Raw genomic sequence first — 27,810 nt, 5'->3', positions numbered from 1 at the left:
TATGTAATTCATCATAGCAGAGCAACATCTGAACCGGCTCCTACGTTAGGCTGATCTGTTGATCGAATACAACAGATGGCCCGAGCCTTCACATCATCGCGGAGCCCGAAGAGCCGTCGAGAAACATGCCAGCCCCATCATATGCCGCCAGACCAGGTATTGGGGGGAAGGACGGCGCCTGCCAGCCTGCCCCCATCTCGACATGAGCCGATTGCGGAAAGAGGGGAAAGTCGTGGCCGAATGACAAGGGCTGTGGTATTCCAGGCGCACAGGGAGACATGTCGAATCCGGCGTCCTCAGTACCGAAGCCAATGATCGAAGGCGATGCCTCCGTGAACACGGGTGACTCGAAGCTCGATGTGGTCATGCCTGTATCGCAACGGCTGTTGTCAACCACGAGCGAGGGAACCTCAGATGTAGTCGTTGAATTAGACAAAGATCTGGCCAATTCGAACTCGGTGAGCAAGTCCAGCCCGTTCTGGCATCTGACCTGCCCCGCAGGACTGATCTGCTGCCGCATGGTATTTTCCAGGAAATTCCGGAAATCGGCAAGAGTTAAGTTATTTGTCGGTTCATCACGATCTGGATAGGAAAGAAACAATCAGTCAAATTACCAGACTACGTGGCCACCCGCGGCTGGTAAACTTACAAGGAGATGGGACGGCGTCCAGCGGGAAGATGGTCTTGTAGATCTCCGTCCACTTGGCGGCGCCCTCCATTCCACGGTTCCTCTCCTGGATCTTTCCCCACTGCGTTTCGTCGATGCTGTCATCTCCTGTGTCCTCCTGCTTGATGCAGTGGACGTCGGAACGCTGGTGTTCAGACAGCCTTTTTAGAGAGGACCATCTCTGGAGACAGCAGTTGCACCTGTGGCCTTTGACCCGGTGTACACGCTTCAGGTGCTCCCTGGTTATATCACCATTAGCCACAGGATGATCCAGCGTGAGAGAGTGGGTTGTTAGTCTTACTTTAGTCTGTGAATCTCCCATCCGGGACCACCGCATGAGTTCCACTCCTTGGTGCCGTATTTCTCCTGGTCATGCTTGAAATATGGGCACGCAAAGAGTTCTCCGGAGGGTTTGTCAGTGGGAGACCTAGGGGACGCGGACTTCTGGCGCTTGCTTTGCGCCGGCGATCCCGATTCCGCATCTCGTCGCCTTTTACCGCGTGGAGATTTGGGACTGGCCATTGGGATGGTATGGGATACCGGATTCGCCACAGCCAAGTCGCTGCCGAGTCCCAGACTTGAATCGCCAAAGGACTGCTCAGGCGCCGCCCATGTCGAAGACCTCCCGTCCGGTTCCGGATTGAAGCTGGGTGGAGCCAGCTGGTGGGAATCCAGCGGCCATGTGCCATGGTTGTAAGGAAGCCGCATCATGTTTACGCTGATGGATCGCGGGGCTTCCGCATGGTCAATCGTCTTGGGAACCACGGCCTTATTCGCCGCATGAGGGTCAGGCTTGGCGTACTCCGGCTCATCAGAGCACTTGCGATGGATCTCCCTCAGCCTATCCACGAGCTGGGCACTAGTGATCCGCTTGTCGCCATCCACCTCTAGCATGTCATTCTTGACCAGGTCGAGGAGGTCGTGGATGAGAGGGCTGGCGGTAGGAGATTGGTGAAGCTTGTCGATCCACTATGCCATGAACGTCAGTGAACCGTGAACATCTCTTTGGAATAGGGAATGAAAGGCCGCCATCTTACATGTGTCACAGCAGGCTTGACCCGCAGCCCGCTGCCCTTCCTCTTGTCCCGGGCCTCGAAGAAGGAGTCATCGACCTTGCCATTCACCCGCGACGCAGCATCGCCACGCAGTGCGCGCTTTGCACGAAAGCTGCGCACGCCCTTCTTCCCCAGAGCCATCCACGTCGCAGCGACGCTCATCACACACCCGAGCGACCACATGTCCGCCTGCTGCCCGTCGAACTGCCCGCCGTCATGCTCCGGGGCGCGATACGTCGGCGAGAATCCCAGCGGCCTTTGCTCGGGCTGCTGACGGACGGACGAGAGCCCAAAGTCTGCGAGTTTCCAGCGTCCGTCCATGACGAGGATGTTCTCGGGCTTGAGATCGCCGTGGTAACCGTGCACGGCGGCTGCAGCGCCGACAGAGCCACCGGCAGTCTTGTTGCGGCTCTTGACGCGCCAGTAGTGGATCGCCTTGAGGGCCTCCGCGATGCCGAGCATCTGCTTCACGGTGAGCGCCGCCTGTCCCTCCTCTTTGGGGGCGTCGGTTTGGGCCAGGAGGGATTGTAGATCATTATCGGCCCAGGGGAGTACGAGGTACGGCGTCGAGCCGTGTTTGAAGGCTGTGAGAAAGGGACTGATGTTTGGGGCGTCGCTGAAGCGCTTGAGGGCAGAGATTTCGCGTTCAAAGATGGCTTCGTCGGACGAGGATTCGAACTGTTTGACCGCGAAAAGAGTGCTGCTCTGGTTCCGCTATTAGCGCCATGGGAGAATATTGTCTAGCATAGACTTGTCATACCTCTGATGCACCAGGATCAAGATGAGCCGGGTGAACGCGAACTTGGTAGACCCTCGAATGGCCGCCTTGCTGTATCACCGGCGCCACAGGCCCATCCCAGACAAACGGCAGAATAGTCTTCTGGTGGAAGAGGCGTGGCTCGCCCTCGGCGCCCAGCTCCTCCATCACAGGCACGCAGACCCTCCACTGCATCTCCTCAAACGCCACGACCTCATCCCACCCGAGCCCCGCAAGCGCGAGATCGAAGCACTTGGAAGCACTCAGCGATCCGACGACCGTGCTGCCCTCCGCAGTCGGCTCCAGGGGCAGGTCGCCGTCGCTGATGGAGTTGTCCATGAACTTGAAGATCGCGTCGGCGCGACCAATCAGGACCAGGATCGCAAAATTCTTGATCAGCGCCGGCGATTTCTTGAAGATGGTCTCGGCGAAGATGCTCCGGATCTCCTCCGTGAAGCCGGGCGCGCATTCCCGTAGTGTCCGGAGCGCCGATGCGGGGGTGACGAGCCGGTGGAGCTCGTCGTTCGGCAGGAAGGACCGCGCGGGGTCGGCGGCGCCGAGGGGGAGGGTCGTGCACATGGCCGCTTCGAGCTGTGCCTTTAGCGGCAGCGACGGCGACCCATCATCGTAGACGTGCGGAGGAGGCCCCCAAGACGCTTCGGTATTCGATCCATTGTTGGTGATAGCTATGTTCATGCCGGAGTGGGTTGTTGAATTGGGTTTTCTTGGCGTGGGCTGTACAGAGACTGACTGATTCAAAGTCGATTAATTGCTTTCCTCAGGATGTGCTGGCCGGCGGGGCATCGCCACGCTTTATGAACATAGCCTGAGTGAACGAGCTGACATGCTGCGGATGGGCGTCATGGGCGCAGGGAGGGAGCCAAGCTGGACTCGACCAAGTTTTGTGCGATTGCCTTAAAAAGGCAGCCGAATTGCCTGCAACAACATACCTCAACAACAGTCGGTGTCGGCAGCATAGTGATGCGTGATAACTCGCGTCTGCGTGTTTACGCACCGCGTACATGACTGCTGCACCGTCTGTGGCTTGTGCAATCCAGGGCGCGAGGGTCTGCTGGATTCCATTGGCTTCGTAAGCTATGCACAGCCCCGTACTGAGCGGGCTTCGCCGCCCGACTCACACGGCCATCATCGACTCGGAAGCTCTGCTGCTGGTGCCAGCCCCATTTCAGTCCTCTTTGCCGGACAGTCATACTAGATGGTTCTTCTCAAACTGGTGGGTTTGGTCCGCGAAACAGACAGAGCATGGTTCGCGAACCATGGGGAAGCACAGAGATCTCTTGCTTCGAGATTGAAGCTTGTTTGCATGCTCCCATCCTTCATGAACAAGGGAGACCCCTGCCAAAAAACCACCCCGGAAGCCGTCCCGGACTGCCATCGAACGAACCTAACAATTAACGACCTTAGTCATACCTTAAATCTCCTAATCGTGTACCGAAATCCCGCCCGGCGCCTCTTTGACGAAACCCAAACTCGAGATGCAGTTCATGCTTAAAGCAGCACCGTTCACCAACAAACCTTATCAATCCTCGATGCATATGTCATCTCAACTCCCTTTCCTCTCTCACTCCCGCATCAACCGCAATGTCCCTAATCAAACCCAAAGCCACGGCCACGTTCATGGAACTGGACACACAACCAACAGCAACAGAGAAAACCATTAGCTAATCACCAGAGTCCCTCCCAAGCAAAGGATCGGTGAGCACCGCCAAGAAAACGCCAAGGAAACCCACGCCCAGTCGCCTATCATTTCGCACCACGCGACCCCATCCTCGACGGTATTCTTTTTCGCTCGCCCGTGTGTGCCTGCCGCCGTGTGTTGATGTAATCCGCAGCAAGCTGGCTACCTTAGGTGAGGGAGAAAAAAAAGCCAGTCCACCCCCGCACATAACACATTTCGCCCTCGTCTTCCCCCGTCTGTCCTCTGCAACGATGAAGCCGGGCGCCAACGTCGAAACCTCAACATAACCAACACCCTTGAAGAAGAAGACGACGTCACTGGACAGACGAGTGTGACATGGTCGGATCCGCCGTCCCGCAAAGCCTCGAGTGAGAGCTGTCTTTCCACCCCCCAAAAATCCCCACCGCCGCCGCGCCGCTGGCCGCTCACATCTGCGCGACGAGCCTTTTCCTCCTGCGCCGTGCTGCCGTCTTTTCCGGGCCACCCCAGACGCACCCAAGACATTACTACCTCTTACGCACTCATACCTACCTACCAACGCATTCACTCATACACGGCCGCGCCGTGAGACGCGAAAGGCGCCTGCTGCCGCCCAATCGGCCGCACTGAAGAAAACAGTAACCAGTGTGTCATCGGTTTCCACGGCTCCCCGGAAGCGAAGGCCGTCTTTGTCTTGGCTTTGGGCCTCGCGAACGCGGCACCAAAAAGTCTTGGCCTGCCTGTCGTCCAGCAACTCCAAAGACGCAGAACATACAACCAAAACCACAGAAAGCCGGGGGAGAACCGAATAATGAGACCGCTCCCCCTCATGGGGTCCCTCCTCGCCGCGGGGATCGGTCCCGGGAGCGGCGTCCGGCCCGCCCTCGCAACGGTCCCCATCCTCACCGAGGTCGCCCTCAAGGGCTGCGCCGACGTGGGCTGCCCGGCCGGCGCCGTGCACGACCTCGTCGGCGAGTCCAACTGCACCCTCGGCGGCTCCGTCCTGCGCCGCGTCGGCATCGCCCCGGAGGTCCTCGACATCCCCATCGACAACAACAACATCACCGACATCCGCAAGCTCTCCGTCACCGTGGCCACCCTGCACAACGGCCCCGCCACATCCTCCTCCTCGGGGTCCAACTGGATGAAGAAGCAGGTCTACACGCAGTCGTACTACCTCGGCGCGCCCGCCGGCCTGAACCTGTCCTCGCCAAAGTACCCCAAGGGCTGCGCGCTCATCTTCCAGCACCTCTTCCAGACGCTGCCGATCGCGCACGAGGTCAACGACGACGAGACGACCGACTGCTCCTCGTGGCTGCAGCAGAGCTGCATGGACGAGATCACGGGCTACGTCGACGACTTCCGCGCGGAGCACGCCAAGGACGAGGACCTGCCGCGCTGCCAGGAGGTCGCCATGTACCTCGAGGAGCGCACGCGGACAGACAAGAGCTTCCACTGCAACCTGATCGCGGGCGCGGTGAACATCACCGGAGCGGAGATTATCGGGCCCGACGCCCCGGACACGCTGGCGCAGGACGCCGGCGCAAATAACGGCTGCCATCCGACGCTGCCGGCGGCGTACGAGTTGATGAAGCTGACGGACGTGGAGCTGATCCTCGACGAGGACGGGGGCACGACGACGCCGACGGGCGGGTTGAACGGGTACACGCCGGTGATGAGCGTGCTGTTCGACGAGCTGCTGTATTCGCAGTGGATCTGCATGAAGACGATGAGCGAGTTTGAAAGGGAGAGCACGGCGGCGCGGAGCACGCCCCTGATGGCGGGGCTGGTGATGGGAGCCGCCACCCTCATTGCGCTGTTAATGCTGTGAGGGAGAGAGCACGGTGTGCGGATGAACGAGAATGGTAGCGATCACAAGAGGCAAAACAGGACTGGCCCGAAATATTATGACTTTATGCGATATATACCCAATGAAATCATGGCGATAGATATGATGCGCCCTACCCAAGACCGTTCCTCCCGTTTCCTGAACGCCGGTGTGCATGCATGATCTGTCTGCTAGGTATGTGTAGATAATGTAGATAACGTAGATTTAGATGATAATGCCTCGTTGGACCCATCCATTCTTGCCCTTCCAGGCGTAGAGGACCATGCCGCAGGCCACCCAGACGGTGACGGCCATGGCCCAGAATGTCGACGCATAGCACTGCATGCCATAGCAAAAGACGTCTCCGCCCTCTCCGGGTGAAGGCGACTTGGTGGCGCCGGACTGGTAGATGGCCGAGTAGACCAGACTCCAAATCGTCGAACCCAGAGCGGGGAACATGGCGACGATGCCCCAGTTGGTGGCGAAGTTTTCGACGCCCCAAATGACCGTGATGATGATGGGCGTCAGGCTGAAGACGGCTCCGTAACCAGAGCCGACGAGACCGGAGACGATCCAGAAGCGTTCGCCGTGCTCCTGGATGAAGCCGGAAGCGAGAGCCACGAGACCCAGCGATAGGATGATGGCAAAGAAGAGGAGGAACGCAACACGGGAAATGGCTAGTCTGCCGCGAATATACGGTGGGCTCGAGGACACCTGCAGATGCTGTGTCTGGGGAGACGGGGCGAGAAGATCGGTCAAGGTGCCCGTCGCCAGTCGTGCGACAGTGCTGGTGATACCGACGATGGACACATGCGTGGCCGCTGACGTCGGGGGGCCAACGTATTGCCGGGTAGGGGGGTACAACGTCCCGATGACGGTTCCGAGGTTGTTGATGAAGGCCTCGCCAGGCCCAATCATCAGCAGGAAGCCCAGGGCAAAGTACCACATGGTGCGGTCTGTGAGGAAGCTTCGTGTCTCGGCATTAAGGACGAGCTTCTTCTTCAGCTTTGCATCGTCCTCGGCCGGCCCCAGAGCTCCGCCATCCTCTGCGTCGGCAATCTGAGAGATGGCGCCGTATCCCCTGCCGCCGCTGCGAGCACTCAGGAATGACGTGCTGCGCTCCAACAGACCGCTTCTCTCGAGCTCCTCGACAGCTTCCTCGATAATCTCCTCCTCGTCGACAACCTTCAGAGTAAAGGCGCCGACGATTCCAACAACCAGCAAGAGAATGGAGAGGAAGACAAAGAAGTGGAAGACGTCCAGGTCCCCAGCCGATCCGTCCGGCAGCCTCTCGTAGAAGACACGGCTGCCGAGCTGGCTGAGCCACATACCACTCAGTCCAAACGCAGCAATGGGCACCGCCAGAGCCAGTCCGCGATGCTTGCCCTTGCCAAAGTTCTTCGCACAGGTTGCGACGGCGGCGAGGTACATGGAGCACGTACCGACACCGACGCAGACGAACGCAAAGATCATCAGGGGATACGTCCAATCGGGGCCGCCCGAGATGCGCCTTCCGGCCATGTCGCGTAGACCTCCAAAGTTCTCGTCCTCGAGCTGGCGGTATGTGCCCGCAGCAATGGCATATCCTCCACCAAACAGTATCGCGGCCAGCAACGACAGCGGCGGAGTACCGACGCGGTCGCAGATGTAGCCGAGGATGGAGACGGGCAGGTAGAGGGCGATGGAGCTGCTGATGGCCAGGCCGTTGACCTGGAACTGGGTGTAGTGCAGGCGCTCTTGGAAGATGTGGCCGTACATGGAGAAGACGGTGATGGAGCCGGCGCAGAGGGCGGAGACGAGGGCGGCGACGAAGGAGATTGCTCTCCAGGTGGTCGCGGAGCGGCGGCTTAGGCGGCGGTGGGAGGAGCTTCGGTGGAGGAGGTCGAGGGAAGAGCGCGAGCTCAGGCGGCTGATAGTAGAGGAGGCATCGTCGTCGTCGGGAGGTGCTGCGACGAGGGTCCGGTCATCGGACGGGGTCGGCGGGCTCGAGGCGCGCGCCATGATGATGGATCAAGCTTCCGGACTTGGGATGTCGGCAACGGTGGAAGACTGCGATTGGAGAGGCGCCGGCGTCGGCGGTCGGGAGCGTGACAGATTGAGGATCGGACAAGAGGGTTGATCGAGTGGAAGAAACAAAAACAGCCGCTCTTCCTCCTCCTCCGAAAATGCAGGACGGGACAATCGGGCCAGACCACGCAGCGGAATGGATTGCAGAAAGACGAGGAAGGAGAGAGGTTGGAACGGATCAGAGAAGAAGGCAGAGAGGAGGAGTCAGGAACATGACGTGGAGACGGGAAGCCGAGAAGGAGATGCCTCGGGAAGGGCGCTGACTGGGGAAAGGCCGACCGACGGGCAATCGAAATCGAGATGGAGGGTAGCAAGCAGCCAGGCACGGCACGGCAACGGCACCTGGAGGAGGAGGAGGCGACTTGGGTGTTTTGCTGCTTGGTGGTGGTGAGTCGGAGTCACGATTTCGCACGTCAGCAGGTCACTCGGTCACTCCTGTCGCATACCACCGCCGCGAATGATGTCGTGCTCGACCCCCAAGTGGGCCCTTCCCTGCACCTCTCAGCACCCATCTGCCCTTCTACCGCAATCCGTCCAGGGACCGCCTAGGAGCCGCCTCGGGCGCTGACACGAGTCTGCAGCGCGTTCGCCGTTCGCCTCACAGCACAGGGCCGCCGCTGCTCAGTGGACGCCTCTAGGGGGGCGCACCCGGCTGACTGGCTGCTGTAGCGCCTGCAGACGGGCACCTGTCCGAAATCCGATCGCGGGGTGCAGGAACCGGCGGCAATTCGATGCTTACATAAGGCAGCATGGTGCCTGAGTGGCTTACCTAAGTTACCCAGGTAGCGAGATCGGACTGTCCACTTGGATGCCTGGATGCGATGCAGTCGTGACAATCCTACAGCAGGGTAATAATCCTACAGCAACGGCAGGCATGGATCCAGTCTGGATAAGTAACTTAAGTGGATGCTCAAGCGAGGCCAGTGGGCAGACAGGTGAGGCAGTCATCTGCCTGCACCTCCCTCCAACTTGGATCCATGATTCCTCAACCACCAAACCACAAACGACTGAAAGGCATCCACGGGGGGCGCATCCGGAACCATGGAAGCCAGCACAGTGGTCTGCGCCGTGTGTCAAAGCTCCATCTTGTCCATGGACTTTGCCAACGAGAACATGGGGGAGGAAGCACCCCACCACCCAAGCTTAGAGAGCCTGAGAAGATCCATGGAAGCCGGATGCCATATCTGCACCACCTTTTGGGCTCTGCACTCATCCAAGTTGAGGAAACCATCCGACGATGTCAATGCCGAGCTGGACTGCGAGTTCGATACGACAAGCCTTTTATTCCATGGCAACTGGCCTTATGGCGGATTCCTGGCTGAACGTATTGGTGTTTGTCCGAATTTCAAGGCAAGAAATAGCTCATGGGAGGACGAGGCTGTTTTCTTTTTATCCCGAAAGAACCGTGAGATGTCCTCCCGGCAGTGATGTCTATATGTTGCATTCAGCCTAGATATCTGACAACTCTGCCAGCGGAATTCCGGTGCAAAGAGCTGCCCCAACGTACAGACTCTGAAAGTACCTTCTCAATCGCGAGGCGGTGGATAGATCGATGCATCAAGGAGCACAAAAGGTGCAATCCACCTCGACAAAAAGATGCAGCGCGCTTTCCAACGCGGCTCCTGGACTGTGGAGACCCCAACGACCCAGCAGCGCATGTACGCTTGGTCATTTCCGCCGAAGAGTCTATTGCAGAGCCTTTCATGACGCTGAGCCACTGCTGGGGCTCATCAGACTGTCTTGTCCTCACCACTGACAACATCGAGGCATTCCGACGGGAAATACCTGCAGACCAGCTTCCCCAGCTCTACCGAGATGCCATATCCGCTACCAGGCGCCTCTGCGTCAGGTACTTATGGATCGACTCGCTGTGTATCATCCAGAGAGGAGACGACAAAGCGGATTGGCTGGTCGAGTCGACGCTCATGGATCAGGTCTATTCCAACTCGTACTGCAACATCGCCGCCGTTGACGCCCAAGATGCAAACCAATCACTTTTCACCTCTCGCAATACCAAAGCCTTCAGCCCACAAATCGTCCAAGGCACTTACGACGGTTCTGTTGGAGAATACAAAGCGTCTGCATTCCAAGGATTCATGCAACACCTAAATGATTCAGCCATCAACAACAGAGGCTGGGTCTTCCAGGAACGGACCCTGTCTCCTCGTGTGCTGTACTTTGGGCAATGGCAAATCGCATGGGAATGCTGCAGCAGACAAACCACAGAGGGGTTTGAGAGTTTCGACAATCACGAAGCCTACAGTAATGTGGTCACTTTCCATCTGATGGAGCCCGATACAGCTGGGTACCGCTTGAGCTGGTGGAATTGCGTTGACAAATACTCAACGTGCGCCCTGACGTTCCCCCAGGATAGGCTCCTCGCCATGTCTGCCATTGCGAAACGGATCAGGTCGTTCACCGGCGACGAGTACGTTGCTGGTCTGTGGCGGAGCACCCTGGAGCAAGACTTGATGTGGAGAACAGTGAGAGAGAGCAAGGCGCCAGAGACGTTCACATCATCCGCGAAGAGGGAAGAAGAAGCTGCCCGTGCTGTTCATATAGCGCCTTCGTGGTCTTGGGCAGGTCCCGGAAAAGGGACTTCACGTGTAGTTCGTCATTCTTCCGTGGAAAGGGCCGAGGCTTTGTGCAATGTGCATGATTTCCACCTCGAATACGTCACGGGCGACACAACAGGCCTGATCAAGAGCGGCTATCTGCGACTTTGGGGCCAGCTCAGACGTGTTGAGATGCTGCGTATGGGGCCCTTTTCTGTAGACAAGTGGATGAAGGTACATAAGTGGAAGATTTATATCGGCGGCGAGCTCATCGAAACCATGGCCCCGATCAAAGTATATCTGGACTCCCCCACGACGACGGCGTTCGACAGCCAGGACACTCCTACGACACGATATTATCTTCCTACGTTTAAGAGTACCTCACCTTGGACGCTTTGGATGCTACTCTTAGAGGTGCATGACTCCCAAAAAGGGGTGTATCGTCGCATTGGCACTATGAAAGTGTCCAAGTACTCATGGAAAGATGTTGACGAGATGGATCCTCGATTTCTCGCGGCCCAGGAGGACGAGGAATTTTTCCCTTGTGAAGAATACCGTGACGGCCAGCATTTAGTACGCCTAGTGTAGCAGCGACTTTCTTCAAACATTCGATCAACTATCATGCAAGTACAGCACGAAGACGCCTCAGTTTTCTCTTATTCCTATGAATCAAGAGATCTGCTATCAGTGAGAACAAGATGTAGATCTTCTCCGAACAATTCGAGTCCCGCACGCCTCGTGCTGCAGTCCAAGGGGGAGTTGATGGAATCCATAAAGGCACGAGTGTGTAATGAAGTGTGGCAGCTGGCAGCAGGTGGGCTGCAAACAGACGATTGGATGATCGGAGGCCCGTTTATTTGCGTCCGAGCTTCCCGGTCTCGACGGGAGACGCTCTTTCACCGAAGCTTCACCTTCCGATATGAGGTCAACACCAAGGTGAGTCCCGGTGAGGTCATCCCACTCCAACGACCCACTTTCTCAGCTCGGAATGCAACGCCACGACGGACGACATCCTTCTCTCCACCAAAATGCGGGTGCCCCTCCCTCTCCAGATCTCCATCAATTCGATGACATTCTAAGCAAAGCAAAGACCTGTCCCCGCAAGATGACCAAAAACGATCCCGTGAACTTGCTCTCTGAGCAGTTCTCACGCCTCAAAGCCGACGACCAGGCTTCCGAAATCTTGTACCGCCGCGCCAACCTGCAGCACCTCGTCGACAACTTATCGCCATGGGAGCTCGTCGCTCTCAGGACCATGGTCAACGCAAGAACACCTCAAATGAGCTCCATGTCTGACCTCCCCAGCGAGCTCGTCTCCATGATTGCTGAGTATCTGACCACGAAGGATGCCCTTGCCTGCGCCGCCGTCTCCAAGGGATGGCGCACCGTCTGGACTGAGCCCTCCGTTGCCAAGCATCTGGTGACTACTCACTTCCCGGAACTGTCCGCGCTGCTTTCTCTGCCGTCCTCGCATCCGTACGCCAGTGATTCACCGTGGAAAACCTTCGTCACCGCCGCAGGCAAGACAATACCCCGCATCGATGGAAGGTTCGTCTCCACGGTCGCCGTGAGCGAGATGCTCTACGAAATTCTGCAGACCAAAACATTCGAGATGGACGAAAAGACCGTCGCGTACGTTGAGGGCGCAATCGAAAGAGGCTCCCGTCCTTCGGAGCACACCGAGAGGCACTTTGCATACTCCAGCGGGCGCCTGGCCTGGCATGTTGACCCCTATGCTATATTCATCGACGATCTACGCAGAACAACCAGATCCCTTGTCGCGATACCGGATCTGGTGGAAAAGGGTGAGAGGGATTTTGTCATCTGGACCATGACTGAGAACATTATCATCTTCGTAGACCGCGCTACCGACCGCACCATGTAAGTTGCGGCTCCCACCCCCCGTGAACTATTCAGATGCTAATCGGGAAAAAGGATCGTGTACCACATGGATAAAAAGGAGTTCCGACGCGTCACCCTCCCAAATCGCGTCAAGAGAATCACTGCCCATGCAGAAGCTGCAGTGCTTGAGTTTTCCATCAACAACCCAATCTACGCCGTTCCGCATGTGTTCCGCTGGGGAGTCGGCCTCGCGAAGCTGCAACTCCTTCCTTTTACGAGAGATGCTGAGGATTATGAAGAGGTGGACATTGACCGCCCAGAGGGTTTCATGTTTCATCCTACTGAAAGCAACGTGATCTACTACTTTGCACATGGAGAGGAAGATCGTAAGTTTCGCTTCCGACAGTCTTCTGGCGCACTTCCGTGCGTATCCCTGCTAAGCCAATCTCGCTGCTAACAATCAATCGTACTGGTAGCGTTTCTAGAAGATTCCGTGGATAGCGAGCTTCAACTCGCCATTACCGTGTACAAGTTTGTGGATTTGAAGTACACCAAGTCGTTCCGGCATGATTTCCATTTACCTATATGCGTGTCAAACCCCGATTGTGGCTTTGTATACGTTCGGTACGGCGAGCCAATCACGTCACACGGGCTCTACGGCTTAGTCCAAGCTATTCCCGATGAAATGGCGACTCCTGACCTTCCCGTCTTCCGGTACAACTTCGACACGCTCACGGAGACGTTTTCGGAAACCGTCGAGTTGTACAAGCTCGGCATGCGGCGGCCCGTATGGGGAAGGCCCGATGGCAGCCCGGAGACGAGCGGCGGCCGCAGGTGGAACGGACAGACATATTACCTGCAGAAATGGCGGCCGCACGAGGACGGGCCCAGGATCTACCAGTTCACCGAATGGGCCGGGAAGGTCTGGGGCTACAGTGCGGTATGCGTGGCCGACGAGTCTTCAACTCTGGTCTTGGGCCCGCTGCACGAGAAGGTCTTCTACGACGGTTTGGGAATCGAAGAAATCGCCGTCGACGACGAGTTTGTAGTCGGGATGAGCCCCATGGGCTACATGGTCTGGAACTTTGGGGTGCGGGGCGCAGACCGCGAGCCGTGGCAGCTCAACGACGCCTCGTCTCCCATGCTGACGCGGTACACTGACGCCGATCGCCAGTGCCCTATCAAAGGCTGCAAAGGCCCGGGGTCCGCGAAGGCGTGCTACATCTGCGGGATTATGGCTCGCGATATGGATCAGATCTCGGGTGTGTATGCTGCCATGCAATCTGCATTCCATACGGCTTGGCCTCCGGCAGGTGGCAATTCCGATTACGACGATGAAGATGATGAAGATGACGATGACGACTTTGATGACGACCTCATGTACGGCGATGATTTTGATTGAGCCTCGACTATTGTGGATAAAACCTGTTGGAACTCAACCAGTGCCAACCAAGATATACTGCATGTTGGCAACGTCAGGAGTTCAAGAGAAAGAAAGGTTCATGCTGGGCAAAGCTTTGTGTGAATATGTTATTTAAAGTCAACAACCGATAACTAGTTTCTCCTTTTGTGACTTAAGCGATGTCCTAGGCATCCATGGATGGCAGATCAATGCTGGCTGTCCGGCTAAAATGCTCGTTTGCTCAGACTCCCTACCGTGCCGCATTCACTTCCGCCAAAGGCGACCAACCTCATGCATGCCAAGTCAGGCGTAGCATATTAGCACTTTCCATTGGCGGTGATATTATCCGTTGGACCATGTCCATGCCATGTCAACTTCCAACAACATGCCAGTGGTTAACGTTCCTTTGCCCCTTTTCAAGCTTTTGCCAAGTACTAGTTTTCAACACGCGCTTGCGAGAAGCAACAACCCAACTTCACACGTCAAGCCTGAACTCCGACTACTTCACGACCACTTTTCAGTTGACAGCATCTCTTGACGCTTGCGGATGCCATCAACATCTGTCTATTTAGCATCCCAGTCGACTCTGCTCCCTGAAAATGGATACACCGACTACAACCGCAACTCCTCTTCTTCTCACAACCCCCTTCGTGGTCCCGCCTCAATGCCAAACGCGTCGTCAATGGACCAGATTCCATGCCGATGGAGATACCGATGAAGGCGACGTCGACGCAATCTATATAGACTACACCCAAGCATCGTACAGTTCATGCAGTCCCTCAAACCGTATTCGCAGCCCTGCCGTGTGCCCAGAAAGATGGCACGCCCACGCAATGACCGCCTTCTCAAGCGTCACGAAAGCCTACTGTTGCGCACCGTAACGCCCCCTTAGCGCTACCCTTCGAGGTCTCTTCACCGTATGACATGATCTCCCAGCGGCGAGAACGTCTGGCCAGACGGCAGCCCCCCCGACTCCATTAACCATCCCATCTCCATCGGCACACTCCTCGCCCAAGACCACGTCACATACACAGGCGTGGGCGAGGAGGAGCGCTTCACCGCGGGCCTGATGATCCAGCCCGCGTGGGTGATCAGCTGGGACGAGACGGACAGGGCGACGCTGACGCCGACGCCGCCCGAGCTTCCCGTGGGAGCGTATGTGGACCACTGGGTTCCCAGTCGCCCTGAGCCGACGGGTGATTTATGTCAAGATGACATTTGTCGAGATCCGAGTCAAGGAGGGTACGCCCTTCAGAAGCAGATGATGATTCTGATTACGGTGCCTCCGATTGTGTTTTTCTGTGTCGTTGCGGAGTGTGGGTTGTGCTGCTTCTTTGAGAATCAGAAGAAGGCTAAGAGGAGGGCGGCGCGTGAGCAGCAGGCGCTGCGTGAGCGACAGGTGCAGACGACTTTGTAATCTTGGGGTGGAATGACTTGGGATGTTTAGCTACCGGATATCAAAGACCCTGGAAAGAGATGGCATGGAAGAAATACCGCGCTCGTTTGTTGAATAGATCTTGATGTTGCCAGTAACGAGATTGAGAGTCAAACAGGCTTCGAGTTATCTGCAGGTGGAACATATGTCATGAAGAGAAAGCGAAAGGCTTTACTGAAGCCTTTTCTGTATAGCTTTCAATTTATGTTTAGTCTTGTAATGTGACGCATCATGTAAGGTGCTTTGAGTTCGCGTGGATGTCCTTCGTCTTAGTCCCCCGACAGGCTACAGCCAGTCCGCTGCATTACTTCGACTTGATAGAGACCATTGATATTCTTTGAATTCACCTAAAAATGAATTTGGCTACTTAAGGTAGATTGTATAGATGGTTAATACCTTACGCAGATAGCCTGCAACGGTTTCACTATAAGATTAAATAATAGAACACCTAAAGGCTCACCAATGAAACTTGATTTCAATTCAAGCCGGAGAAAATAAGAGCTCTCCATTGATGTGAAGTTCAATAGTTCGCTAGCGGTTTACGGAACAACCCCGCTTAGTAACGTCCATCAAACGCCTCCGGAACAACGACCCCTTCCTCCTGGCCATACGTCGTATCGCTCGTATATCGATATACACTAACCGACGCCAGCCCTAGCCCCCCAAGCATCAAAGTCGCGTACACGATGGCTTGATGGAGAAACGAGACATATCTTGAATCGATCCCAAAGGCAGTGGCCGTACCGAACGCTTGAACACCCTTAAAGTACCCGCTGTACCGGCCGAGCGTCCGCGGATCGTTTGAGAAGGTGCTATACACCCATATCAAGAAGTTTTGGAAGATCGGGTATGAAGTGCCGAGGAACATGTAGAGTGCAAAGGGGCCGGCGAAACGTCGGGCATCCGTCCAGTCGATGCCGATGACCGGACCGGCACGGTCAAAGTCGTTGGAGGCAAGAAAGACCAGAAGAGCGATCCAGGTGCCGCCCATGATAACGGCAACGAAGGCGGCGGAGATGAAGGCGCGACGGCGACGGCGGCCAAAGATGTTTGCGTCGCATGTCCATGCGATGGCGGCTGAGCCGACGACCTGGATAGTCCAATAGCAAAACTATTTTCACTTGTTAGCGTTTTTCTCTTGCAGCAGGTGTGGGTTAGTGCATGATCTCACGTTTGCCAATGATCTTGTCCTCGAGTTAAAGTAGAAGGAGTTGAACGACCCCGATAGCGACAGGTACATCTCGCAGCTGTAGATTGCCAACGTGATGAGGGTCATCCTCGGTTCTTTCAAGGTTAGAAACAAGCTCTTCAGTTCTCGGGACCAAGACTCTGCATCAAAAGAGGCTAATAGTCGCCCGTCGTTGCGTCTGATCTTGCTTGGGTCCATCAGAAGAGCCGCCACGAGGATGCCGGCGCACTCGAGACAGATGAAGGTGAGATACACCGCTGGCGGTACCCCCGAGGAGGAGGTGTTGCTGATGTTGATTCCAAGGACAACGGCTACAATAACCCATTAACGTGCGCCATCACAGAGAAGGGAATGTCCTACCTGATCCAACGACAGAGCCTAGAGCATTCAAAATCCACGTTGTCGCGATGTAGAAGCCCTTTTCAGACTCAATTGGGTAGCATGTGCAGATGTATCCTGACTGAGGTCAGCTATGCGTACCCCTGCGACATTGAGCCCTGAGGTGTATGCATTGCATGTCCTAGCACACCTCAAATTGAACGAGCCCAAGGCAGTTGGATTCTTACCTTGAACGGCCCATAAAATACCAGCCGAAAGACCTAACCACGCACCACCGAATAACACGAACCATTTCCCTTCGCCTTTGTCTATCCACCTGGCCACATATCAGTCGGAATTGCAGACGAACTCGAAATATGTCACACCAACCAGAGAGAGCCGCATTACACTGGATAGCCGGTAACCCCTATCATGAGGGAATATCTAGGCCCGATCTTGTTGATCACGCCGCCGCCAACAACCGCAGATGCACCAAAAAGGGTGTAAAGAACGACATTAGCATCGTTGACGATCCCAATCAGCTCGGGCTGTTTCCCGCCGGCGCCGAGCCCTGTGATGGCGAGATAGGTTCCGGGATTGAGGAAAAGAACGATTCCAACCAGAACGGTCTGGAAAAATGGTCTGCCATTGGTCGTGGTCAGCTTTGGCACGAAGTTTCTGAGCATGGACTCACGAGCTGACGCGCCACTTGGACGGGTGCTGATGTTGTTCCTGCACAGCAACCTCGCCGCTATCCTTGTTGCTGGTCATTGTGGTTGCCGCCGACTTAAGTTCTGGATCGAAAGGATCAGTCAGGCAGAATTGTCGTCGATGACATTTCATAACAACCTGGGAAACTGCGGGCGAGGTTGTTTTTCTTGCAGCGCCCACAGGGAGCCTGGCAAAATGCGATGTCTAACAATCAATGATTCTAAGACGTCGCCGAGCGTTCAACAGTTCCACATTTGAGTCAAGGTCTATCAAGACACGTCAATAGAGAACGTGGTGCGACGTCCGGTCCCCTCCCGAATAAGGCAAATGAAGTACCTGGTAGGCCGTTTCCCCCAAATCATGAGACAAGAACCCTCCTGTCTTGCAGCCCACCAGTATCCGGTCGCAAACGAGGACGTACCAGCGATTAAATAATTCCCACCAAGACTACCAACACCTATGAATATTGACATCGTTTTACGACTCAACGTCGTAGAACGTTTCTTTGACAGCCGGTGCCAGATGGCATCATAAACTGGATCTTTCTCAGCAACAACGTGGATCAGCAGTGGCTGACATGCACGAATATTCCACCCCGCTCCAAAGAGAGTTGCAAATCATTGGCCGATCGAAGCCAAGAGACGAAGACGGCAATCTGCATCTGCCGACCGCACTTGTTTCCCGAGGTTTCCGCGCCATGCGCCTCATCAATGTAGATACCCTCGCACTGGAAGAATTCTTCGGCAACGATGTACCCCGCTATGCGATCCTCTCCCATACCTGGGGCCCAGACGAGGTCTCCTTCCAGGACTGGAAGAACATGGCCGTCGCCCGCGAGAGGGCAGGGTTCCAAAAGATCGAGCTTGCCCGGAGGCACGCTATCAGCCAAGAGATAGGGTACCTCTGGATCGACACCAACTGCATCAACAAGGATAGCTCGGCTGAGCTGGCTGAGGCCATCAACTCCATGTTCACGTGGTACAGGGACGCCGAGATTTGCTACGCCTACCTCTCTGACGTCTCCGAGGCCGAAGACTGCGATGAAGCCGCTTCCAAAGATGCCCTGCTGTCTAGGATATCTCAAAGTCAGTGGTTCACGCGCGGCTGGACGCTGCAGGAGCTTCTAGCCCCCCGCCAAGTCTTGTTCTTCTCCCGGGAGTGGAGACAAGTCGGCACGCGCAAGTCGCTGGTAGAAATCATTTCCAAAGTCACCGGTATCAGCACTGCCTACTTGGTTTACAGGCGGAAACGGATAGCGCCAATCTCCGGCGCCAGTGTCGCGGAGAGGATGTCGTGGCTCTCATATCGCAAGACTTCCCGCGTGGAAGATATGGCGTACTGCATGCTCGGAATCTTCGACATCAACATGCCGCTGCTGTACGGCGAGGGCTCGAGGGCATTCACACGGCTGCAGGAGGAGATACTCAGGATCTCCACGGACGAATCGCTCTTCTGCTGGTCCTGGAACGAGGATGACCCGCCATCGTGGACGAGTATGCTGGCGCCGTCGCCACGCAACTTTAGGAACGCGCGGGAGTATCGCCCGGCAAGGGACGAATCCAGCCGGCCGGTACCATACTCAATGACCAATTTTGGCCTCTCCATTCAGCTTCCAATCATTCGACTTGCTGAGATGCCCCGCTCGGACATCTGGCTTCGCCCGTTTGAGTACATCGCCGTGCTCTCGGCGGGTACAACAGATGGCCATCTTGTCGGGATTCCTTTGGAAAAGACGCCAACGTTAGACACTTACAAAGTTGTGCGAGACTGTCCACGGCCTATTGCGTTGTGCTGGAAGAACCGTTCGTCGCTCAAGACAGATGGTGTAAAAGCGAGTCACCTCGACATCTTTGTCCCTTCGAGGGGACTTGACAGCAGTGAGCAAGAATCTCGTCTGACGTATCCTGACACCAAAAATAGTATTGGCGAGTATGCGATCCTTCTTCTCCTCCCAATTTCCCCAGACTCAATCTCTTCATTTGAGGGTTTCTCATTTGAGGGTATTGCTGCTATTCCGAGACATAGGAAGTCAAGAGCCGGATTTATAAGGATGAGGAAGTTTGAGATCGCGGGACCTCCATTTGAAGCCTCTCGGTCGTCTACACAGAGCTTCCACGCTACCGAAGCTCATGGAGCCTTGGTTCGAATTTCGTTCAAACAAAATACTCGTGCAATAAGCACGACAACGCTATTGTTTGGCGTGTTAGTCAGTGAAGTCAGCGATAAAAGATGGTTCTATCGGATACTGGAGCACAATCGCCAGGATGACGCGGAGTCAGATTTTCATTTCACGTTCCGTTCTCTAGAGAATCTTCTGGCGGAAGCAGCCGCTGGTTGGCAAGATCAGTCGAGGCGGCCGAGCGAGACGTGTCTTGCGGTGGCTGAGAGGAGGTTAGATGAATGGCGCGAGGAGTTAACTGTGAGACTGGGCCCAGAGTTCCTCGTAGAAGCAAATCATTTGAAGACAAGTACGACAGCTGCACATTTCATAATACACACCCAGAGATGATCTTAACATACGGGCACTTCAATCTCACCAGCAAGTGATGCGTTTCTGCTTTTAAAATGGGTCGAGACTGCATGCAAGTAAAGTGGTTTGTTTGTGGGGCTCACTAGGGCCTGATCATGAGCTTATCTCATTGTGACATGTCTTACAGATTCCTGCCAAGGTCTACCAAAGTCTGATCAAAAGCTTAAATTATCAACCGTTGATATTGAAGGGACAGACAGATGGAGAAACTATACCAGGCATCCGAGAATCTCTTTTTTACCACATTTGAGTGCCATAACTAACGACCATACTACTATTGCCGGCTTCACGTTGTATGGTGTCAGGCTGTCCTCGGTCATCCAATTGCTATGCCTTGAGAGGCCAAGTTACGCAGGCCCTCGTAGACAGTATATCATCAGTGTACTTTTATGCATATTTGATACTGTAACAATATATATTCCCTACCAAGTGCTCTGCAGACCCTCTAACTGACAAATTCGAAAGCATAAGCGGTGTACTGATTGTCCGGATCGACAAAAAAGGTAACTTCATTATTAGTGACGGTGTGCGTAACAATACCAAGATCAGTAGGCGCTGGACCTTCGAGCCACCAGTCGACGTGGTTGAAACGGAGCGTCCGGATCTTCACGGTCCCAGAAATGCCCACGGCGCTGAGACCAGTGACACGCACATCATAGACCCGGTCTCCAGCGGATGACTTGAGGCCGGTCAGGATCTTGACCGAATTGGCACTGCTGCCGCGGGTGGCGTAGACTTCGAATAGACGGTCTCCCGAAGACGTGGTCGCGACGCGGTTGCCCGTCATGGAATGCGTGTAGTAGTTGTACACCCACCACTGCGCAGCGCGGAAGTAGTTGTTCCCCGAGAAGTTGACCAGGCCGGCCATGCCATTGTGGAGATTGGCCGCGCCCATGCCCCAGTGGGCACGTAGGCCGGAGACGCCTTCACGCTCAAAAGCGCCAATGTACCACGCACTGGCTGAGTTGGTCTGATCACCACCGTCGATGGCACCGTACTCATTGACGCTGACAGGCTTCATGGCCATGCCGCGGGCTGAGGTCATGCTCTTCAGGGCGTCCTGTGCATTGCGGGGAATGTAGGCGGAGCCGGTAGCGGTGAGGATGTGATAGGTGTACTTGTCTGGCACAGTGTTGGTCGATTTGACGTGGTCAAGCCAAGCAGTCCATCGAGCGTTGCCCGCGGTTGGTGGTTGTGAGATGGATGGACCTAAGATGGGGACGTTGGGAAGTTCAGACCTAATCTTGGTTAGTGACCGTTGCTGTTTCCCCCCCTATAGAATCAGGATGCAGACGGCTTTGGTGTTTTGGAACTCACTTGAAGCGCTGGTACATGCGTGTCCACGTCTGCAGATACTGTTCGTACGAAGCACCCCAGAATTGAGGAGCATCGGGCTCGTTCCACAGATCAACCTCGAGACCACTTTGAAGGCTGTTGGTCTTGATGTAGGCAATAACCTGAGTGAGGAACGTGTCAAAAAACGCCCAGTTGCCATTGTCGCCAGGCCAAGGAATGGTTCCCTGGACGCTGTCAGCGCCCCAGAGGTCGTGAACGAGCAGCTGAAATCCGGCACCGTGACTCCTTGCAGTTTTGTAATTGGAAGAGAAGGATCGCAGGCGGCCCTGGAGAAGCTTGTCAGATGATAGATCCGGTGTCAGGGAAGGACATCAAATATACCGTGAGCTGGCCAGAAGCGTAGCCTAGACTGGGAGAGGGAAGTTGAGCTCCGCCGGCACGGTTATAGATATACCCAGTGCCCACTGCGAGCTCCTGCGGAATAGCAGTGCTAGCAGAGCCATCGGCGTTGTCGGGAAGGCCGTAGATGAAGCCTGAAGCTAGGTGCTGAGGAGTACCCGAGGTCTGGGCAAGGTTGACGACGGCGGTACCCTCGGCGCGTCTCTCCAGGCGTGTACCGTCATGGAAATCCACGGCAGCACCAGCGACAAAGCGAACCAAGGCCAGAAGGCTGAAGAAGGAGGAAGTGCCCTTCATCTCGTGTCTGATACAGGGGAATCTTGAATAGTTGTCTTCACTGTGAGATGATGGTCAAGCTGGCAAATATTAGCGACATTTTACGTGATTTTATAATACTTACTCCCAAAGGTATAACCCGCTGTAGCTTGACATTGCTAATTGAATATTAAATCTGTATCAATATTGGCTCTCTTGTCATGCAACCTTTCTATTGGCGGAATCCTGCTTCGGTATGTAAGTTTAGCTTCCTTGGACTGGTGGTATGTGCCGGCTGACGCCGTGGGGTTGACGCCTGTAACATGGAAAAATATATATGCCGTTCGATGCACTTCGACTTCCGAAAGTACAGTCTAATTGGAGCGGCTGCAGGTGTCAAGCTTGGGATCGCCGTCTCCCCGAGCAGTTCCCCGCATGATTGAGATAAGCTTACTGCTCCGGTTACTTCAGAATATTCGATTGCCTCCAATCCTGATTGCCCTAGGCCGAAAACATTGATCGGAGGTACACTTCCATTCAACCCTTGTCCTTATCTGTATCATTGAATTCCGCGCAATCGAAAGGTTGAGGGGGAAAGGACCAGGGCTTCACTCGGTCTATATGGAGCGCTTACATACATCGACAAACGCCATTGCGACGTTGACGTCGAAAATGCGCCCATCCATTTCCGATGCGAACTAGTCTTTCGCACCTCTAGAGTCTGATCTCTTCAACCATCGTGACTCGAGATGCGGTGGCTGCAAGAAACATCAACGCTCCAGGGCTGCCACAAGCTAACGCGACCTTGCCATTCTCCTTTGATCGAACGCCGACGATCAACGAGACCCTAGAAGAGATGGATACCAGTCAAACCTCGCATCATCAGCTCTTCGGCCATTGCCTCAAGACTGAACAATGTTTTGACGGAGATAGTCTGTGAAGTTACTGTCTTGGGGACAGGTAGAGCTATCGACGTCCATCCAATGGCAAAGCCAGACTGAAGCTGCGAACTGAAAGGTGCCGTACTCTTCTGGATTCACTTACGAGGCGAAAGAAAATCAAGTCCCAAGAATACTGCCGGGGAATCTATTTCATGGGCCATCTTGACTGAGATAACACTTTACGTGGCTACCTGATACGAGAAAAGGCAAACTGGTCAGGGGTTGCTATACTCGGAATATCAGGTTTGATACCTTGGCACGCAGCTGAAATACGTTTTGAGTAATTCGCACGAGAATCAATTCTCGTTCGTCAAGTGACAATCTGCTATGCTTCTTTGCTGTCAAGGTCTGACAATTGGCTATAGAAGACATACGGCAAACCTTCGAAGGAAGTTCTATGAATTCAGCATCCCACACCGGTTCAGTAGCTCCACACCGCCTGCGTACATGGATGTGTACTCTCTTGGATTTGAATGCAGGTCGGCTGCTTCCCTGTGGATCATATCTTGCAGGCAAAATAGAAGCACAAGTGTACACTTACGTGTCCGATGCTTCTCGCCCTGGTTTTCTCTATAGACAAACGCCCTTCAGTGCCCAACAGTCCGCCCTACAATGCTGGGGAGACAGCCATGCACACGACAATGTCTTTATGCGTAGTTGATGCTTTCGAATTTCCTTTGTGACATGTGTTTTCTCTACGTCTAGATAGTCGCAAAATGACAAGGAGTCAGTTAGGAATCACATCCGGCGTACATCGCGGTGAACTCAAGCAGTTTGTTGCCCTGCATATGGTCTCATGCAGGGCGGGTGTTTCCGCCAATGCTGTCGATGCACAACATCGGCCCACGACTGATATGAAGGTCCAGCTCGAGAGTCTTGGGGCCAGGGATTGATGGAGCCCCAGGTGAAAGAGATATGTCGGTGATCAACTATTCCGTAGACAGGATACACACCTAACCTCTTTTGAGGCACGTACGAGCATTGATGAGGCCTTGTCGTAATGTGGGAATGCCGCTTCAGCTTTGGTCACACATAGCCTAAGGTCAGCAAAGATGAGCCGTATGAGTTTGATGGCCATTCAAAATGTTGGCTTTATCAGTTGCTTGAATGACGCTTCGCGTTTAAGATTGAAGCCCAAATTAAATTAGGGATTGCAGCGCAGCGAAGGTGAGATAAGCCAGTGTGGTGGGATACTTGAAGGAAGTGTGTCATGAAATCAAATAGGTGTCCCTATGTAACCCTCTTCTTAGCAAGATGAGAATGCAAACTGCCTCACAAGTTGGCGGCGAGGATGCCATTCTCGGTCAACTCATGCATGGTGCGGTTAGGAATTGCATGGTGAACCAACTAGCCAATGGGAGCTTAGGTTCTGTAAATAAAGTCCAGTATGATCCATGACTTTCAAGCTTCACTTCTTGTTGCAAGCATCATATCTGACTAAATGTTCATTTGGTATTCCTTCTGTTCATCGTACAAAGTATTTGATCCAAGCAGTCTACAATACTGGCACCGAATGTCTGGTGCGTTCATCCCCGGCCGTTCCTCTTTCATGTCCAGATAATTACCTCCCACTTGGAGCAGGAGTGTTGAACCAGAATAATTCCACACAACCGGATGGCTCTCATCCATCTCTACTTTCCTTCCGTGTCTGCTCTCTCACTACTGACTGCTGTCACGACGTCCATCTGTATCTGTGGACCCTCCGCTGGACTCTGCATCTCATAAGCAGGGACTTCAACTGATCGCAAACTAGGCGTGTCATGCATACTCGCGTAAGACCTTGTTCTTCCCCAGCCTCTTTGGCCACCGTGCTGCCACCACCACCAACGCTTGTGGCTACTGCCAGGGGTGATCTCCCAAATCGGCACTCTCCTGCTAGCAGGCCCGCTGATTATGACGGTATTTCCGAACTCTCGTATTGGCGTTCTCATAAAAGCGAATCGGTCGAGACCTGTGTCGTGGGCATCTTTGGGCGCACTGCATAGAATCGTCGTCGTCCATAAGATCGAGTTGAATAACCCATTCAGAGCCAGAACGCACCCCGCAAAGGCGAAGTAGGGGACCCCAAGATCAATGCCCTGCAGGGACGTAATGCGTCCTACCACTAACGGGACACTGCAGGCTATGTAGACGAAGGGATAAGCTAGAAATGCTGGGTGATACCCAGACGGCCTTGGGCCTTCCTGTTGTTGCGGCGTCTCAACCCTCAGGGGTGGTACGTCGCTGTGTATAGATGTACGTTTCTCTGGTAGATGACGACAGCTTCGCTTCTGTCGCCAGAGTGTGTAAAAGACAAATGAGTAGAGAATAATGGTTATGCCGATGGAGACTATGACCCAGAAATAATGAGCCCAGAGTCGCCACGGGTCGTATGCATTCGAGATCCAGCACCTAGATGCAATGAAGTCCACATCAGCTCATTCAGACGTGTGCAATGATTCAACTGAATCAAAGCGAAAGGGGATATCTTACCACACATTGGCTCTCATGAAGAAAGATTCGCCGGGAACCTCTGGGTCCGCTTCAGCCACCCGAACTCCTGCTCCATTGATGCTGAAGTCGAAAATCCATAGCCCAGCAATCGCCGTGTAAACTGCCCATGGCGGTGGCTTGATACCCAAACCCACAGTCAAGAAAGTGTTCACTGCGATTACTGCGAGGAAGAGACTGGCCGCTAAGTTGCTCGTCGAGCCCAGCCAACCCTGCGCCCAACATACCCCGGATGGTGCAAATATACCATCCACAGCTACCCAGTAGGAGCTCAGCCCATATGCAAGGGCTTCCATCATGTCCGCAAGCAAAAGATTGTAAACAAGAATTGGAAAAGGGTTGCGCACTTGTGACTCGGCATCTTCATCGGCTTCTTGCGAATTGGTGTCGGGCGGTCTTTCTTGGGCTTCCGCAGCTAATCGGTCCAGCTCCAGAATACGCTCAAAGCCGGTGGCCCCGGAGCATGGGGCATCGAGTCCGAGGGACAGGTCGGGGAACTGCGGGGCGGCAGCTGTTGCGGCGGATGCATTTCGTCGACGGGCCCTTCGCTTCTTCCGCCTTCTTTCTTCTAAACGTTCTGAAAGGAGTTTGTAAGAGATGAAAAGCCACAAGGCAGTAGTCGACACGAATGATAAAAGCGAGAAAGCCGTCAAGACGATCAAGCCCAGCCGGTGGTTTTCTGGGAGAGGCGCCAGTGTCCCGCGTTGCGCCGCGGCTGACATGGTGAACGGGCATCTAAGAAGGCCATGAGGAACCGATGGAGACGTTGGAAAGCGTGGTGGGCAGCAAATATAACGCAACCCCTCATTATTTGAGGATATGTGCGCCCTTACACGCCTAGGTTCAGCCTGTCTTCTAAGAATCTTCTTCCAAGTAACTAGCTAAACCTTGAATCATGGTTTGAGGTTAGCCCGAAACTCTTTTGTTGCTACTCCAATAGGCGCGCAGGGTACCGTGAACGATCCGACGCAGGTCGCGTCGCTGCAAAGTCTAAGTAAAGGAACACCTCTTAGTTCCTGTTTCATACCTAGTTGTCAACCAGAGATGATGGCGACTATTTGTACCACATACATGGCAACATGTGATGCACTGAAGGTAAAATGGCGTTTACACAGGTGTGGTGCGCCCACTGGGAAAGCAGAGCGCTTGCAGCAAACCTTGTTCCCCGTGGAGAATGCACGCTGCCCACCTAGATCGGGCGGTTTAGCCGGCGGGAGGGGGGTTGGAAAGAGCATGGGTTCCCAATCGTGAATGACTAGAGCTACCGGAATTACGAACCTCTCGCGAAATAGTCAGCAACAGCTTCGCCACATGAGGATAGACTTCAGCCTGACTAGCGAAGCGTTGAATTGGTGAACATTGACATGACTCTGCCGTCGGCGACAGCGGCGATAATTTGCCCATTTCGTCATTTTGAGATAACCTGAGCCATCTCTTGATAAAATCTCAACCTCACGGGACATCTTGCTTGACACGAACAGTGTTCTTTGCTGGTGAGCTTTGACCTTCGTTCCCAATTTCATGACTACAATCTCGGTAGGCAGTTTGGAAAGCACTATGCTGCCAAGGCTGAACTGGCAACCACAACAGTAGTACTCGAACGGGTCAAATGAGTCGTTCTCAACTGTTGACAGATTGACAACGCCATCAAGAGTCCTGATGTCTGAGGCCGGAAGTTCCGCAACGCCGTCGGCATGTCGGACCCCGCGAACAAAGTAGTCCCCTTCCTTCTCTCCATAAGTTGTCTCAGGGGATGGCAGTGCAGGATGAGGGGATTACGGGTTTCACCCGATCGATTCATAGATCGGTCCAAGCTTCCAGACCTCGTGGCACCCTTGGAGTCTCGTCAGGGATGACGAGAATGAGACCATTCAAACCATGTAATTCGTGAACGGAACTCGTCAATCACCGAGGCAGTTGGGAGAGAAAGAATTGTCTTTGATACTCAGTCGAGAGTTTGGGCTTCAATTGCTATTGTGACTACCTAGATATATCGGCAAGCAATGTCCCATGTGCTCTTAATCGGTCCACTGCACTCAGGCAACTTTCTAGGGCTCTCTCCCGCATACTGATTCTGGCGTGCACACATTAGGACGTAGGACTACGGCAAAATTGAAGCTTACTGGAACTCATTAAAAGAAAGCAGTTGTCATGCAATTAACAAGAACTCGCTTCTGTTGAGCTTCCAGTGTCCAGGACGACTTTCAACACCTGACGGCCGCAGTAATCGCTCATTATTACAGTAGCGTAAACGCCAACTAGGGTCGTGAGAACGTCATTGGCTTTCTGCACCTGGACCCATGCAGGCCGACGGAGGCGAGGCTTCCCCGCTTCCGCCAGCTTGTCCATGTCAGATTGGTTCCGCATCATGACCTGATCATGCCTGATAGAAACG

The 27,810-nt window shown here is 54.4% G+C and overlaps 8 protein-coding genes across 8 annotated transcripts; 3 read left to right on the top strand and 5 right to left on the bottom strand.

Moving 5' to 3' along the window:
• Positions 1 to 88: 88 nt before the first annotated feature.
• On the bottom strand, positions 89 to 3,175 carry GCG54_00003782 (uncharacterized protein; the record flags this gene model as incomplete). Its single annotated transcript, XM_045403850.1, has 5 exons — positions 89 to 582; positions 650 to 906; positions 969 to 1,636; positions 1,705 to 2,338; positions 2,589 to 3,175. 5 exons carry the CDS (start codon positions 3,173 to 3,175, stop codon positions 89 to 91), a joined length of 2,640 nt encoding a protein of 879 aa, XP_045259413.1.
• A 1,811-nt stretch (positions 3,176 to 4,986) lies between these two features.
• On the top strand, positions 4,987 to 5,988 carry GCG54_00003781 (uncharacterized protein; the record flags this gene model as incomplete). Its single annotated transcript, XM_045403849.1, has 1 exon — positions 4,987 to 5,988. One exon carries the CDS (start codon positions 4,987 to 4,989, stop codon positions 5,986 to 5,988), a length of 1,002 nt encoding a protein of 333 aa, XP_045259412.1.
• Positions 5,989 to 6,210: 222 nt separating this feature from the next.
• On the bottom strand, positions 6,211 to 7,986 carry GCG54_00003780 (putative transporter mch1; the record flags this gene model as incomplete). The annotated part of the gene is made up of 1 exon (XM_045403848.1): positions 6,211 to 7,986. One exon carries the CDS (start codon positions 7,984 to 7,986, stop codon positions 6,211 to 6,213), a length of 1,776 nt encoding a protein of 591 aa, XP_045259411.1.
• A 2,450-nt stretch (positions 7,987 to 10,436) lies between these two features.
• GCG54_00003779 (uncharacterized protein) lies at positions 10,437 to 13,851 on the top strand (the record flags this gene model as incomplete). The annotated part of the gene is made up of 6 exons (XM_045403847.1): positions 10,437 to 10,621; positions 10,685 to 10,983; positions 11,041 to 11,180; positions 11,752 to 12,488; positions 12,543 to 12,835; positions 12,926 to 13,851. The coding sequence occupies 6 exons, from the start codon at positions 10,437 to 10,439 to the stop codon at positions 13,849 to 13,851; spliced, it is 2,580 nt and encodes an 859-aa protein (XP_045259410.1).
• Positions 13,852 to 15,842: 1,991 nt separating this feature from the next.
• On the bottom strand, positions 15,843 to 17,564 carry GCG54_00003778 (UNC93-like protein; the record flags this gene model as incomplete). Its single annotated transcript, XM_045403846.1, has 6 exons — positions 15,843 to 16,397; positions 16,458 to 16,786; positions 16,836 to 16,931; positions 17,042 to 17,130; positions 17,202 to 17,435; positions 17,488 to 17,564. The coding sequence occupies 6 exons, from the start codon at positions 17,562 to 17,564 to the stop codon at positions 15,843 to 15,845; spliced, it is 1,380 nt and encodes a 459-aa protein (XP_045259409.1).
• A 637-nt stretch (positions 17,565 to 18,201) lies between these two features.
• GCG54_00003777 (Vegetative incompatibility protein HET-E-1) lies at positions 18,202 to 19,385 on the top strand (the record flags this gene model as incomplete). Its single annotated transcript, XM_045403845.1, has 2 exons — positions 18,202 to 19,329; positions 19,383 to 19,385. The coding sequence occupies 2 exons, from the start codon at positions 18,202 to 18,204 to the stop codon at positions 19,383 to 19,385; spliced, it is 1,131 nt and encodes a 376-aa protein (XP_045259408.1).
• Positions 19,386 to 20,479: 1,094 nt separating this feature from the next.
• On the bottom strand, positions 20,480 to 22,026 carry GCG54_00003776 (uncharacterized protein; the record flags this gene model as incomplete). The annotated part of the gene is made up of 3 exons (XM_045403844.1): positions 20,480 to 21,272; positions 21,352 to 21,656; positions 21,712 to 22,026. 3 exons carry the CDS (start codon positions 22,024 to 22,026, stop codon positions 20,480 to 20,482), a joined length of 1,413 nt encoding a protein of 470 aa, XP_045259407.1.
• Positions 22,027 to 24,556: 2,530 nt separating this feature from the next.
• Positions 24,557 to 26,137, bottom strand: GCG54_00003775 (uncharacterized protein; the record flags this gene model as incomplete). Its single annotated transcript, XM_045403843.1, has 3 exons — positions 24,557 to 25,316; positions 25,398 to 25,599; positions 25,663 to 26,137. The coding sequence occupies 3 exons, from the start codon at positions 26,135 to 26,137 to the stop codon at positions 24,557 to 24,559; spliced, it is 1,437 nt and encodes a 478-aa protein (XP_045259406.1).
• Positions 26,138 to 27,810: the final 1,673 nt, after the last annotated feature.

The sequence above is a fragment of the Colletotrichum gloeosporioides genome (genome assembly GCF_011800055.1).
Source record: "Colletotrichum gloeosporioides strain Lc1 chromosome Unknown consensus_78, whole genome shotgun sequence".
Classification (NCBI taxonomy): Eukaryota; Fungi; Ascomycota; class Sordariomycetes; order Glomerellales; family Glomerellaceae; genus Colletotrichum; species Colletotrichum gloeosporioides.
Note: the sequence above shows the minus strand (reverse complement) of the source record. Positions and strands in the feature narration are given on the sequence as shown.